A 14,621-nucleotide genomic window follows, 5' to 3' on the forward strand; every position below is an offset into this window, starting at 1 on the left:
GGTGTGAGGGTTTTTTTGTGTGTGGCTTGTATAACTGTTATTCTTCTTATTATGGTTCACTTGCAATTAGTGCATTTTGGAAGAATACCCACTAGGTGTCAGGAGTGGGAAGCAACACACAGGTTTTTGCGTATTTTTAGATTGTGAAGTGTGTTGTAAAAGTGTATATAAAAGCTGGTGATATCTTGTATTTACTAGAACAAATTGTCCAACAGTGAACAAAATTGTGTTTTATGCGGGACTGGTGTGGCATTTCATATAAGTGTCTGATTCAACATTTAGATGTCAGTATCTGAACTGGTACCTTTAAGATTAATAATGTTACTATAGCTATTAAGAGCCCTGAAAATAAGACCAGATTATCCAAAATCTAACTTGTTTTAAAGTAATAGTATCAAGCTTCTCCTTCCTAAATCTAAGGCTGATAATTTCCATGTGTTGTCTTTTTCCTACTATTTTTTTACTATTACCTCAATAATTATTTCTTGTCTGGACAATGTATTACTTGGAGGTTTTGTTTAAAGACAGATCTTTATTAATTTAATATAAAACTAGTATCAGTAGCAGTATTTAGAATGTGTCAGAGAGCATCTATGTTTCTCCAGCGCTATTCAGAAAAGAAATAAATGTGCATTAGACTAAGAAAAACATGTTTAATCCAAAGAAAATATTACAGCTTTTTAAAAAGAGTGGTTTCTGCAACGTAATTTACAAGCTTGTTTCCATCTTTGCAGCACTCTAGCTTTTAAGGTTGAGGACAGATATATTCTCACTTCCTGTGAAGATTAACTGTTTCATCAGGAGAGAGAACAGCACTGGCTCCTATAGGCTGTTGTCCTGTGATGCCGTGTGTTGCTGAGGGCTGCTGATGTGGGCAGCCACCAATCACTGGGTTTTTTGGTTGTTTTGGGGTTTGTTTAGGGTTTTTTTTTTTTTAATCTTCTTCCCTGTTGAAGGCTAGGTACTATAGGCAGAAAATTCTCAGTAAACCTTGAAACAATTGCCAGACTGATAGGATTATCATCCTAGAAAAACAACATAGGGAGACATTCAGCTAGGGTTTTTTTTTTATATAGTGACACTGTAATTGTTATAACAGTGTAGTATGATACTATAATGAAAGACTTTTAATGCTATAAATGTTTTTCATTTACTCTTTTACCAAAATATCTCTGAATCAGATGTTTATGCTACACATACATGACCAATAGAAAATTTAAAACTCAATCCCTGGAAGAAAATGTTTGCTCTTTCATTAGATGTGCTTTCCATATAGTGTCATACTTAAATTCTTCCTCCAGACTCTGAGGCTTTCGTGGAGTATAGTTTTTGTACTCTGGATATTCCTGTTCAGTCTTAAGCTTTATTAAAGTAGTCTTGGGAATAGTGTATGCTTTTCCTAAAGGTGAGCTGATGTTTTCTTGAAGCAGGCATTCTTCAGTGGTCACAAACACATTTTTTTAATCTATTTATTTAACTGGGTTTTTTTAACTAGTTTGAAAATATGCTATTCTTCCAGTAGAACAAAGCAAAATTTAAAATGTCACTTAGGAATGTCTTTGTAGTATTTTACCTTTAGAAGAGTAAGTTTTCCAGATGCTCACCAGTTGCAAGCAAAATCCTTGTTAATGTAATGTTCAGTTTTTCTTTCAGGTGTGAGTGGGGGGAATTATCCTCAGTGCTTGGCCGAATTTAGTTGCATCTTGTATTTCTATTAAATTTCCCCTGGGCTTAGCTTAAGAAAAAAAAACAAACAAAAAAACCCCCCAAAAAACCCAAAGTGAAATGTGTCAGGGATGTTTTCAGCATGAAGGGCATGCGTGCAAGACTTGTTTTGAAAATATGCCTTTGCTTTCCGCTTGTCTGATCATGGCACTACACGCAACATCATACAACCCCATAAGGCTGTAATGGGCCAAATCATTGTAATCAAATGTGGCATTCCGTATGTCTTCCTCTGCAAGTAGGTCAAGTTTAAACCATGTTCTTGGCTCATACTCTGATTTCCCATAACCTGTTCCATGTGGCTCAAGTATTGTGCTGGAGTACAGAGCATGCCAGGAGGGATTCTGGGCAGCTTCACAGGGACAGTCAGGTTTTGGACATAGACTAGTGGGTTTTTTCTGCTCTGATTTTATGATACTGAATCAAGAGAAGACCTCAGTGGTCTAAAATGTGCTTTTACTGATTCTTCCACTGTCAGTTTAACTAATGAATTGCCTTTGGACACTGCACTATAAAATCTTGAAATCAATAAGAACCCTGGGAGAAAAACCAGCTTGCAAGTTTTGAAGTGTACTATATTCTGAATTAGAATACCAAATAAAATTGAACAGGGTTGACAGTCTGAAGCTGTGGAAGAACAAGTAGGTAGTGACCTACACTGTGCTTGAGGCTGGGGGTGTGAGTATTTTGATGTTGGTGATTGCAATATGCAAAATTCTCCTTGATAAGGATTACAACTTCAGTGTGGATTTTGTTCCAGTTTTCCTGGAACAATTGTGGGTCTAAAGGTGTATTAGCACCAACAAAAGTCACCTCCAGTCAATGTTCTGAGTCAGCTATTGGCTTTGGTCTTTATACAGGCTCAAATCTTCCTTGAATTGTCACTGACTGGTGTGGCAATGTGCTAAAGGATGTCCTTGTCTAGACAATGATAGCTCAGCGTCAGGACTAGTTAACTGGAACCACATCTGACTTTCTAAAACAGTAATTCTACCTCAGATGAAGTTGTAGGCTTTCAAGGAAATTGAAGGAGTGCTTGGTAAATGAGTACTGACTGGCCTGCCACTATTGGTGAGTTAATTACCAAGATAAGTCTTCATAGAACTACCTAAATCTTCCAAGCTGGTGATGCTTTTAAAGGGCATAAAATAGAAGATGTCCCTGAAGATAACTGCAATGGTTAGTTTAGTAGACTGTGTGACTGTGTGCGGATTGTCCTCACCTTTAATATTAGAGCCAGTAGCGGACCTTCTGTCCTGTGTTTTGGGCCCAGTAGAAATGCAAATGTGAGCCATCTTGAACAAAACAAGAATCTCTAGTAAATCTGGATCTGTCAGGAGCCTGAGACATCTCTGAGCTAGGTTGCTTTACTCTAGAGTGATCCAGGTATTCTGCTGACATATCAGCTTCTCAGAGAGGTCGGGTTTAATTTTCCTCTCTGTAGGGTTCCACCTGAGTGTAACAGGTCAGCTGCTCTCGCTGCTTAGCTATGGCTTTTGAAGGAAAACAGCGTACAGAAGCGTAGAGCCATCTAACCTGAGCCATGGCATGGTGACCTGCAGCTGCTTCCATGCACCTGGGAAGTTCCACACTCTGACACCACGGTCTCCTTTCTAGGAGGCCATTTCAGAGCTCATAGAAATTGGTGCTTAGCCTCTCCAGAGGAGTAAATTCCGATCTGTCAGATCCTGCATGCATTACCTTGAATGCTAGGGAGAGATAAAGTGTCCTCCCAAGAAATGCTAGATCAATTATACTGTCTCAACTTTTGTTTAAATTGAGTTTTCAAGCTCTTTTTCTGGCTTCTTAAAGTCAAACTCTTTGCATTACAACTTAGAGGAATGGTCATTTTTGCAGTTCTTAAAACACAGCAAATCTTCTGGTATTAAGGAATATTTGAGATCCTCGAGGAACTGTTAGAATTCATCTTGGTAAAAGTTTCACAGATATTGTGTTTGTCCAGCTTCTGCTAGATTTCCTTTCACTCCATAAAAACTGAATATACAGTGAATGTTTTGCTGCTCAGAGAGCAAATGTGACTGCGTGTCCTGTATGCAGAACTGTGAGGTAACTATAAAGTTTGTCGAGATTCTTTCGATATGCTGAATGCATGAGGTCTGTTACAAACTTCATTACAAACAAGTGTTCACACAGCTTTGTATTCATGTAAATTGAAATGTATTCCTATATCACATGTTGTCATCTTGTTGCTGTCAGAATTGAATTAATCCGTTCTCAGCATCTTAAGTTTCTCTCCTTTTCTCAGATAAGCTGCTCACTGACCTGTTACCATTAGGTCGCTTGCATCTTCTGCTTGAATTTGTTTCGTATCTACTGTTTCACTGTAGTGACAAACCTTTTATTGTGCTTCTCTATTTGTTAAACTCACTCCCTGAAAAGAAACCATATATGATTATTGTCAAACTTTTCAGAGGGAAGAAGGTATTTGTATTGCAAGACTGAGTCCTTGACCCCTTACTCATTTTAGGATTCAATTAAACAATCTGCTCTGCAGTGGCTATATGCTCTTCTGTAAATTTATCTTCAAAATATTTAAACTCTGTAAGCGTGCCCCTAATCTGACCTTCAGAAGCAATGTTATCCAATATTTAAACCACATGCATGACCTTGTAAACTCTTAGGAGACTGGCTCATATCAAAACAAAGGCAAAACCTACACAGAAGCATTTACTTGAAGTATTGGAAATATTTTGGTGGAGGAGGGGATGGTGCAGCTGAAGAGCTAAAGCATGGCAGTAGGTGCAGGTGTAATTGGAGTTCTCTCTAGGCAGTTAACATTGTCACTGCCATCTATTTGCTGCTCGCTTGTTAGCATTGGAATTGACTGTTAGCATTGCTTGTTAGCATTGGAATTGTAACCACTGTTCTGAGATTGAGGTTTGGTTTTTAAATCTGAATCTGCAGACTCAATCCGCATTAGGCAGCTTGTACTTTTGGCTGATTATTATCCCTGTTGAAAATATTTGTTTAAGAATGCCTCTTTATTTCAGCTTTTTCCAGCTTATGAATGTCCTCGTTGTTGGGGAGTGGACTAAGTGGCTTTTTCAGTTCTGTGTTACAGAACATTCTTGCAAGATACTGAAGAGTAGTTTCTCTGCTTTTCTGGTCTTGCTTGTTTAGACTGCAGTGGTGCACGTGTAGCATTTGAAGAGTTCACTAAGCTATGGAATAGAAAGCTCTGGAAAAGCTGCCTCTTTGAAGAAACACACTTTGGATTAATTTTTAAGATAAATGTCTAAAATGGATGCCCTAATTTAAAAATTGCTTAAATAATTGGTGTTTCTCATAGGCTTGGAAATCTAATCAGACTTTCCAGAAAACTTAAGTTCAAATGCTTAGGAAGCAGGACTTGCATTTTCTGGTGTTTCAAGCAGAAAACTGAATGTGCAGAAAGCAAGCCATGCACCTAGTAATAAAATTCTGTGGTCAGAATCCACTGTGATCAGTTGGATTACACTCACTTTTCTGAAAATCTACATTTTTTACTGTTGCTTGGTCATTCTGTGGAAGTTGTTGAAGCAAAGACTGAATAATTTTAACCATCTGGGAGTAATTCCAATTTACTTCTCTAGCTTTTGTTGATTGTGTGATTTATTGCTGAATCTTGTGGATCCTGAAAAATAAATGATGTGTTGTTCTTAGTTTGCTCTTCCCTCACACACCAGTTGCATTTTGCTTATGGAACTCAAGAAATCTGGCAACACAAGTTCTGAAAATGTATTTTGCCAGGCAATTTGTTTTGACTTCACATTGCTTCAGTTTTCTTGATTCCTAATAAATTAATAATTCTTACTGTCAGGCTACCTCCCTCCAAGTAAATATCAGTCATCAGTAAAAGTAAAAATAGAAGGAAAAAATAAATAAAAGAGCATACACTGGTAGGTTGGTATAGTTACATTAATATAAAACTTGGTTTTTAGATCTTATGCTTGAATCCAGATGTCAAACTGCTGATGGCTTATTCTTAAATAATTTGAAATCAGATTTTTAGATAGTGTCTTGTGTTTGTCTTGCAGCAGCACTCCAGTGAACTCCTGATATTTCAGAGCAATGGTTCTTAAGTATGTTTTCAGGCTCTGTAAAACATAGGAAGGTCCTTGAAAAGGTTGCCTTGTTATGAAATGCAGTTTTCGTAGTCCTACTGAAGGGATGGATTCATTAAACTTATGGTAACGTTTGAAACTGTCAATTTGTCTGACCTAGTTTAATCTAATTACTATTTAATTTTTCTTCCACTTTTCATTTCTTTTAGCTGGGATGTGATGGCAAACATAAGAACTGTTGAAACTTGATTATCTCCTGTTTTTGAAAGTAGCACGTTTGACTTGTCACTTTACGTGATTTGATGGGAAAAACTGTTCATTGGCCATAGATGGAGACTTTCTGGAATTTATTTTGGATTATAAGAGAGACAGTAAAAATCAGGCTTGTGATGAGACCAGTTTCATTTGAGGTTGCTTTTGTCCTAAGCAGTAATGTGTTTGTTAGTTCTGGATTGCTTTGGTTATGCAAAACAATTAGTCATCATAGGTAACATAATTCTTTAAATGTATTAAACAAAGATGAAAAAAAGCCAGTAATTCAGATCTTTATCTTTGTCAAAGCTATAGCTATTAATTTTTTCAATAATCACTCCTCCCTGAGAAGAAGGGGAGTGGAAATGCGCTGTACAGTGCATGTTTTCTACTTCCTACCAGAAGGTGATGAATCCAGTGTGCAAAACCTGATGGGAGCCCTGCTCTGGTGAGCCCCAGGCGTGTATTTAAAATAGGAAATGGTTGTTGGAACTAAATTATTTTGCCATTTTTATTTTTAGGTTTGCTGGCATGGGTAATCTCATTAAGGTGCTAACCAGGGACATAGACCACAATGCAGCACATTTTTTCTTGGATTTTGAAAGTAAGTCTCTCGGCCCTTCACAGCTGGTGCATTTAAAATGGTAACAGTAGGGTTGTTTATACCTGCTGCAGTGAAGGCTAGGGGACTCAGTTGCAAATCTGCAATTTGAAAAGAGTTGCATGTGTTTTTTCTGTTCATTTTTTTTTTTTTTTTCCTCCCACCAGTTTTTTCCTCTCCAATAGTAGCCAAGCCACCATCATGCTGCTGTGTGAATTTTCTTTCCTTGTGCTTAGTCATTTTGGGTCTCTGTGGTCAGTGATGTCCATCCATCTGCCTGCAAATCAAGTAATCATAAAAATTCTGTCAGTATGCCTTGGTAATCTGTGCTGAGCAGTTGTTCACTGTAATGCTGTCTTATACCAGAGCAAGTACTAAATCATTCCTGATCCTGCTGTGGTCATTCATGGTGCAGTTAGTGTGCATTTTTTTACATCTAAAAGTCGAAAGTGGAATTGTCTGAGCTTCACAAATGTTTTAGGCATACTTGTGTTAGCACTTTCTGCACACTGAAATGATGGATCTTGATGCAGTTTTCTATAATGGTTTTCTGACAAAATTTTAAGGGCTGAGAAAATTAAAGCTCTTTCCTTCTGTTGTCCCATCGGGTAAAAATCTGTAGCCATGTCAATGTTTGCAAATACAGTACTTAGCCCTCAATGTGGTACTCCTGCTCAGGACACTGCTGCTAGGGTGTACCGGGACAGAATTAGTCACTGGCAATGCCTGCAGTGGGAGTTCTGCCCCTTTCTCCAAGGGGGCAGCTGTGAAGATGTTAGTGATGTAGTCACTTCTTACAGGAAAGCTGCATTGCATCTCTGGGATCACCAGCTGTACGGCCTCGAGGTGGGGGCATCCCTCCACCCGTCAGGGCAGCAGCCTGGAGGACGGGTTCGTGCCTGATGGAACTCTGGTCTTCTTTCCCCCACCGCTTCAATCAACTATGTTTGGGCTGATCCTTCTTATAAAAAGAAAATTTTCTTTTCTCTCATTCTTGTCTTGGCAGGTACCTTAACATGGGGAACCTTCTAAAAGTTTTGACATGCACAGACCTTGAGCAGGGGCCAAATTTTTTCCTTGATTTTGAAAGTGAGAAGATGATTTTATATATCTATTACTCTTTGCCTGCAGTAGACTGCATTTGTCATGTACTAAATGTATGTTTTCACTTTGCCATCCTTCTAACAGCTTTGCATGCCAGAGCTATGGATAATTGTTCAGCAGACATCTGTAGAAAGCGATAATCTGTTTTAAAATAACCTTAGTTTCTGAAAGGTAAAATATTTATTTTGGGGAGGGCTCTCAAATGGCATTTTACTGTTGGAATCTGATATGGTTCTGTTTTAAACCAAAATTAAACCAAAGATTTAATCAAACCTTTAAAAGGAATTTGAATTATTTGAAGACTTATGGAAATTACAAGCAGATACGTGCACCTTAAAGGAAGGACTGAATATGAAACCTGATTCTCTTTTCTACTTCCACTGTGCCACTGAATAATGCTGCGGGTACAGATTGGCTCACAACATCTATTCATAGCTCTCCAGTATCGTCACGTTCGAGGTGTATATGTGAACCTTACTTGATTTGGCATTGAAATTTGACAGTTAACCTCATCCCTCCTTAAAAGGGGGGCTCGGAATATAGCGACAAAATTGCTTTTGAAAAGAAGGGATGTATAGCTTGTCTGATCAATGCCAAGCGTTCTGGAAGGTTCACATATTGTTAGTATTTCTTGCTTTTAGTTTTTGTTGCATGATATAATATAGCCTAAGAATGGCAGGTAAGTGTTGTTGGCTGCTGCTATGCATGTTTAATTACTTTCTTTTGGGATATGCTATTGCTTTACCCAGCTGCACATCAGCAAGTATAAGATAAGAAAACTAATGTTCAAGTATATTTTGACCATGTAATAAAATGCAGTGGAATAGCTTAACAGTAAATTGATGAAGTATTGTGATATGGATAATTTGAGATTTATTGTATCTTCTTTTCTTCCCCAAACTACTTTTCAGTTGTTTGATGAAACAGTAGCAATTGGTTATATTAGTTCTAATGTTAGAGCCGATGCTTGGAGGAAAATGTTTTTGCTTCAGTGATGTTTAAAGTTTTAACTGTCTAAACCCTTGTCCTGTACTGTTGATTTTATCCATTGTCTCTTCTGAATATATTATCATTGGAAGATGATAGCCGTACACATTAGTCATAACAGGAAGATAATCAAGGGCTGTGTTCAAAAACCAGAAAGCAAAAAACTGTTTTTTAAAACCACATCTCACATATCATCAGAATAGGTACGACTTAGTGAAGTAGAGAGAACTGATAGGATAGAACATTGGAGTTGTGAAGCTCCAGCTTAATCTGCAGATATGGACCATTTAATTGGATTAAATTAAATTCAGGTTAGCTGGATACAAGAGGCATAATTCTAAAATCAATTATAATAAAAATTGCTGCTATTTTAAAAAAATACTGATTCTTTAGCTATCAGTTTTGTTTTAAAGTGCATGTTTTGAGCATGAACAAGATTTGGCATGAGAGTAAGCAGGTTGCTGACATTAAATGTTTACATATGCAGTCAAATTAAGTGACTTATATTATGGCTGAATTGTTAGACTGTTCTTTATTAATTTTGGACCCTGTCCTGCGTTTGTTTCTGCTGCTATACTGTGTAGCCATGCTTCTTTCTACTCTGTTTCAGATAGCTTGCCTTGACAGGATCTTGGCTTTGACACAGTCAAGATCTTTCTTCAAGACTTGGCACTTAATCTTGTGATACTTAACACTGTGTTTTTATGTGGAAGAGCAAGTAAGCTCTGTATTAAAAACAAATTTGCCAGCTCTATGTTACGCCTCACCCAGTAATACAGAGTTTGAAACCTTTTGTTCTTATACCCATACATATCTTTGGAGTGAGCAGGCTAGTTAAACGTTTCTTGTACGATACCATAAAGAGCTAAAAATCTAATGACCAGAAAGCTTTTTAGGGATTCAAACTCCAAATTTAGAAAAGTTTTAGACTGATTTCTAAGATTCTTCCCCCCCTGATATTTTTCTTGGTGCTAGATTCCAGTGATTTGTGTGACTATCAGAATAAGTGGAAAAAACGTTATGATAAATGATATAATGGGCTGTTGACTTTTCCTTGCCTTAACACTGGTTAAGCTTGTGTTTTCTTTGGTCATTCACCTTACCTATTTGAAAGAAATAGTTGTCTTGAGTGTTCTCACTGTCTCCACAGTGCCACTTTAACATGAGCAGAGGAAAACGCACAGCTTTTTAAGGACAATATTGTTAACATAAAACAGCCACCTACAACGTGGGAAACTTAGAGCTTAACTTTGACTTTGGTGTCGTTACTGTCACAGTGCAGATCCTTTCCAAATTTACTGATTTGGATAGTAGCTAAAATGCAGAGTACTTTTGGTTGCAGATGGTGATCTCAAGCTAGCGCTGAAAGTATTCTGCATTACCTCCAAAGAACTTGGCTAGGTTTCAGAGGAGCCACAAAGATAGCATTCTCCATAGTAATGATGATGGAGATTAATAAATTATTTCATCTCCAGCAGCCTGGGATTTTTCTCTCCCTTGCTTGTTTGTGAGTTTTGTCCCAGCCAGTTTCAGATGGCTTGATTTGTTCTTCCCTGGGAAAAATCTCAGTTTAAGTAGTGTTAGCTGTGCAGTATAAACTTTTAACCCCAAATTTCTCTCCCTACTAGATCTGTAGGCTAGCCAAGTATTTTTTTAAATAGTCACTAAATGCGTGTGTTCCCTGCGTGCAATATGTTGCCATAATTCCATAGCATTTAGTTCACATAACAGCGTTTGTATATTGTTTCAAGTCTACTCTTTTGTCTTTAATATGTTATCGTGTGAGCTTTCTGAACTCTTAATTTTAATTTTAATCAGAACTTTACTGCTCTAGATAACTGTACATTTAAAGATGAGCTTCCCATTTACTTGAGGGACCTTAGTCTTCACTCTTCTCAGTCTTCACCTTTCTTACTATTGAACTAAAAATGGGAAATGTGCCTTGAATCACCAGGGGTTGGCTCCCTTGTCAACAATATAAAACGTTAGAATATTTCAGTGAGCTGTGCTGTGCTTACTGTATTTGTTCTTTATATGGAAAATGTTGCCAGGTAAAGGTAAAGTGTTGTCATAAAATTGTAGCAGGAACTTAAATCCATGGAAGGGGAAAAAGGAAATCCCTGAAATTGTATGCCTCTTTCATCCTGTTGTTTGGATGCCTGGCATTGCTGGTTGCTTTTTCTTAGCTGTCAAGACTAACTCCAGAAGTACAACTCCCTGTCCTGCTTTGTGTACTCCACACTGAGGAAAATGAGTTCCACAATCAGTGATTCTCAAGTGAGAGTCCTGTGGCTTGAGTCCTCAGGTACATACTGTTATGTGGGGATGTCACTTCCATCTGTTAAAGATTACAACAGTGCTTAGGAAGAGGAACCTTTCCCTCTTTCTCCATCTGTGATGGGCTTTCATAATACAGTGCCCTAACCAGCACTGAGAATTGAATAAACCAATTGCTCAGAGCTAACTGGCACTAGGGCTTCAAGCTTTCCCATATTGTGCCTTTTAAATCTATCCTAATACATCTTAAATTTATTGTGAAGTGAATATAAAAAAAAATGGATTTAATTTAAAATGTACCTATTTTCTAGGTACAGAAGAATTACAGATAGGAAAGAAGCTTAGTTGGGGCAAACCAGGTTTACAGCTTTCTTCTGTTGGAGAGGACTTGGTGCATCAAATGAAATACATACCAAAAGAAATAATCCAGTGCCTACTGGATTTTAAACATGTATATTTATAAGTTTGTTATAATCAAAACAAACAAGCAAAACAAAAGAAACTCCTCCCCTACCACCTGCACTATCTCATATTAAGTATAAACCATTGTTTTAGATTTCCTGGAATTTTTTAGGGAACTGAAACACGGTAGTTGGCTGACTGCATCCTAAGTGAAGCACGCTAACAGAGCTGTAGAAGGTGTTGACTTGCATAGCCAACTGTTCAGTGAAGACCACTTAATTTGTATCTGGAAGATGATTTTCATTTCTAAACTTGGAAGGTCATAGTACTACATCTGTTCTGCTTGTCAGTGGGTTTTGAGGTGAGGAGGAGGAGTTCTCATGGGCTCTTCTGCTGTGGCCCCCCCATGTTAAGAACTGAACTCTCCTTACTAGAGAAGATAAAGAAAAAATGGCATGAAAAATTAAATAGGCAAGAGATGTGCTCAATGTGTGACAATCCAAGTGGCAAGTCTTGATTGCATTATTTAACACCACAATCTGGAATGCTACAGAGATTCACGTTTTAGTCTGTGTTTCACTATAGCATTTCATGGTTGTGCATGAACTGCTGCCAGTCAACTGATGCTTACCTGTCTGCTCTTTTCCCTCATTATTTTTTTTTTTTGTCTTCATTTCTTACAGCAGTCTTCAGCAGCTTTCAAAATTATAAATGTGACCTTTGTGATGATCGGAAAAGCACTGGCCACTTTCACTCAATGCCTAATCAATGTGGTGCTCTTATTCTTTTTTTTTTTTTTTTTTTTTAAAAAGGAGTGACCAGCTTTTTTTCACCTGTGCTAATTCTTGATGGTTCTCAAAATATCACAGCTTAACTGTTGCAAGGTCTATATATAGGCATATTTGCTAATAATGCCTACTCTCTATGCATTAAACCATAAAAAGAAGTATTATGCAAAAATTACAGCAAAATCCAGACAGGCAATGCATATGAAACTTATTTTCTCCTCATGCAAACTTCATTTTTCTAATGATTTTTTCTAGTGTGTAACACTAAGATACTCTGATGATTTTTTTTCTATTTAATGTAAGTATGTACCTAACTCCCATCACTGTTAGTGGGAGTTATACATATGGATCATGGAAAAAGCATTTCTAAAAAGACATTTTCCAAACTCTTTAAGCTACACAACATCATGAGGATATATTGTCCATAGATAGCTTTTGTTTGTCCCTATGAAAAAGGATCTGTTGTTAATACCCTGACCTTTGGCACTGGAAATCCTAGATTAAAATATCCTGGTGTTTCATAACATATTTTACACATGTAAACAAAGAAGTGAGGTTTTTTTTCTGTAACAGCTTCAGTAACTAACTCAATTCTGTTTTTATATCAATCTAAAAGGAGCTAACCTTATAGCTTCCATCAGCATTTTAAAAGAAAAACCGATCTCATATCAGGTAAACCAGATCTGAGATATTTGTACTAGGTGATTATTTTTAAAGGTTAAAGCCTTTTGATTCTTCTCAAAGCATACTTCTTATTGAATGACATTTCTTTAAACATGCATGTGTAGCTTTTCTGAAATGATGATTGAATATACTTTTGAAAAGTTTTTAGCTAAATATAGAAAATCTAGGAGACAGCATATATCCTTAAAAAGAGGGGAGGAAAAAAAGAGAACAAGTCTACACTGGATCTTTTTGTTCTCAACTCTGATTTTGCAATTAGTGCAATAAAGAGTATGTTTTGAGAATTAAATATATTGAGAAGTAAAAGGTACGGTTCCTTTCCCAACCAGTAAAAAGGGAGGCAGGGAAGATGGAAAATAATCTGATGCAGTGTTTCTAAATAACAATAGACATGAACACCTCCTGTAATATCTGCAGAGTGTGTCTTTTGAGTGCTTGCCTGTCTCTTCCATTGAGCTTGTACTGCACTCCAAGGTGAGATTGACATGATAGTCATAAAGACATTTCTTCTCCTAACTCAATTTTAAATAAGCCAGGAAGGATAGATTCCAGGTGAATTTTTGGGATGCTAGATGAAGCTAAAAGACTACTAAAATGAATGCAATTACTTCCTTGGAGTTCCTCATACATTGTGGTAGCTCTTCAGAGAATGAAAATTCTTGATGAGTTGCTGCATGAACAATTTGTCCCATAGCTGTTGGTGTGCCTATTGAATTCCATATTGTTGTTAAAAATATATATATATATTTAATATGTTCTACTGTTTAGATGCTCAACCTACAGAATCTGAAAAGGAAATTTATAATCAGGTGAATGTAGTGTTAAAGGATGCAGAAGGAATACTGGAAGACTTGCAGTCATATAGAGGAGCTGGCCATGAAATACGAGAGGTGAGCCTAGAGCGTTATGATTGTGCACAACCTGTGCTTGTTCCTTGTCTGATCCTAACCAAATACTGCTGGATTTTAACTTTGCTTGCAAGAGCTGTTTTGGCAGAGCATGTTGTCTATTAAAATTGCTGTCTTGAATTTCTGCTCTGGAATGTTCCTTTTTAACAGTGAGACAGATGTCGCTTGTTTCAGTAGTATTAATGCCCATATACAATAGCAGATGATGCTTCTCAAACTCTTTCTGGAATTGTTGCTATTGATTTTTCTTTACATTCCCACATAAGCTCTTCTTGAGTTAGTGGTGAATTTGGAAAGAGCGTGATGTGACTACAATGCAATATTGAGTAGTGTCGACATCTTTTTGTACGCTAATTGGAGAAGTCTGATGTGTGGTAATCCCAACACAAAAGACATCACATTTTCAATCAGTTTTAATTGGCTTTTGTTTACTAAAGTAGATGTTTAGAACAGAAACAGAGTTTCTTTACAGCATGTCACTCCATTTTTCCTTTACCTTTAAGAAAGGGTGGAATAAATACCCTCTCAACCCCCTTCCCTTCTTCCTCAGATGCAGCAATGGGATTACTTTACTCCTAAAGTGAGGAGTTACTGTAACATACTCTTAGGAAATCCTAGTACGTAAGGAGTCTCTGCTCACTCTAGTTGAATTTGAGGTACTTGGAGCCATTCAGCTTTAAAGTACAATGAGTTTTTATTCAGTCTCTGTTGAATTGATAAGGTAGGTTTAAGGATGGTAGCTGTCAAATACACCCTTAGGAGGGGAGATAACTCATTTGTACTTCAAGGAAGGAGCATGTTTGGGGTGAGGCTGTAGGATCCAGCAGGA

The 14,621-nt window shown here is 37.3% G+C and overlaps 1 protein-coding gene across 2 annotated transcripts in view; it reads left to right on the top strand.

Annotated features, from left to right (window-relative positions):
• The first annotated feature begins 6,566 nt into the window (after positions 1-6,566).
• CYRIB (CYFIP related Rac1 interactor B) overlaps positions 6,567-14,621 on the top strand; it is an 18,244-nt gene continuing 10,189 nt past the window's right edge. Inside the window, exons 1-2 of one of the 2 annotated variants that reach the window (XM_010167819.2) lie at positions 6,567-6,645; positions 13,653-13,774. In XM_010167819.2, coding sequence (XP_010166121.1) covers positions 6,573-6,645; positions 13,653-13,774 — 195 coding nt within the window. In that variant the 5' untranslated portion in view covers positions 6,567-6,572. The remainder of the gene's footprint in view (positions 6,646-13,652; positions 13,775-14,621) is intronic. The other variant, XM_029084892.1, reaches the window with a different exon arrangement.

Source organism: Antrostomus carolinensis, unplaced genomic scaffold (genome assembly GCF_000700745.2).
Source record: "Antrostomus carolinensis isolate BGI_N321 unplaced genomic scaffold, ASM70074v2 scaffold2470, whole genome shotgun sequence".
Taxonomy (NCBI): Eukaryota; Metazoa; Chordata; class Aves; order Caprimulgiformes; family Caprimulgidae; genus Antrostomus; species Antrostomus carolinensis.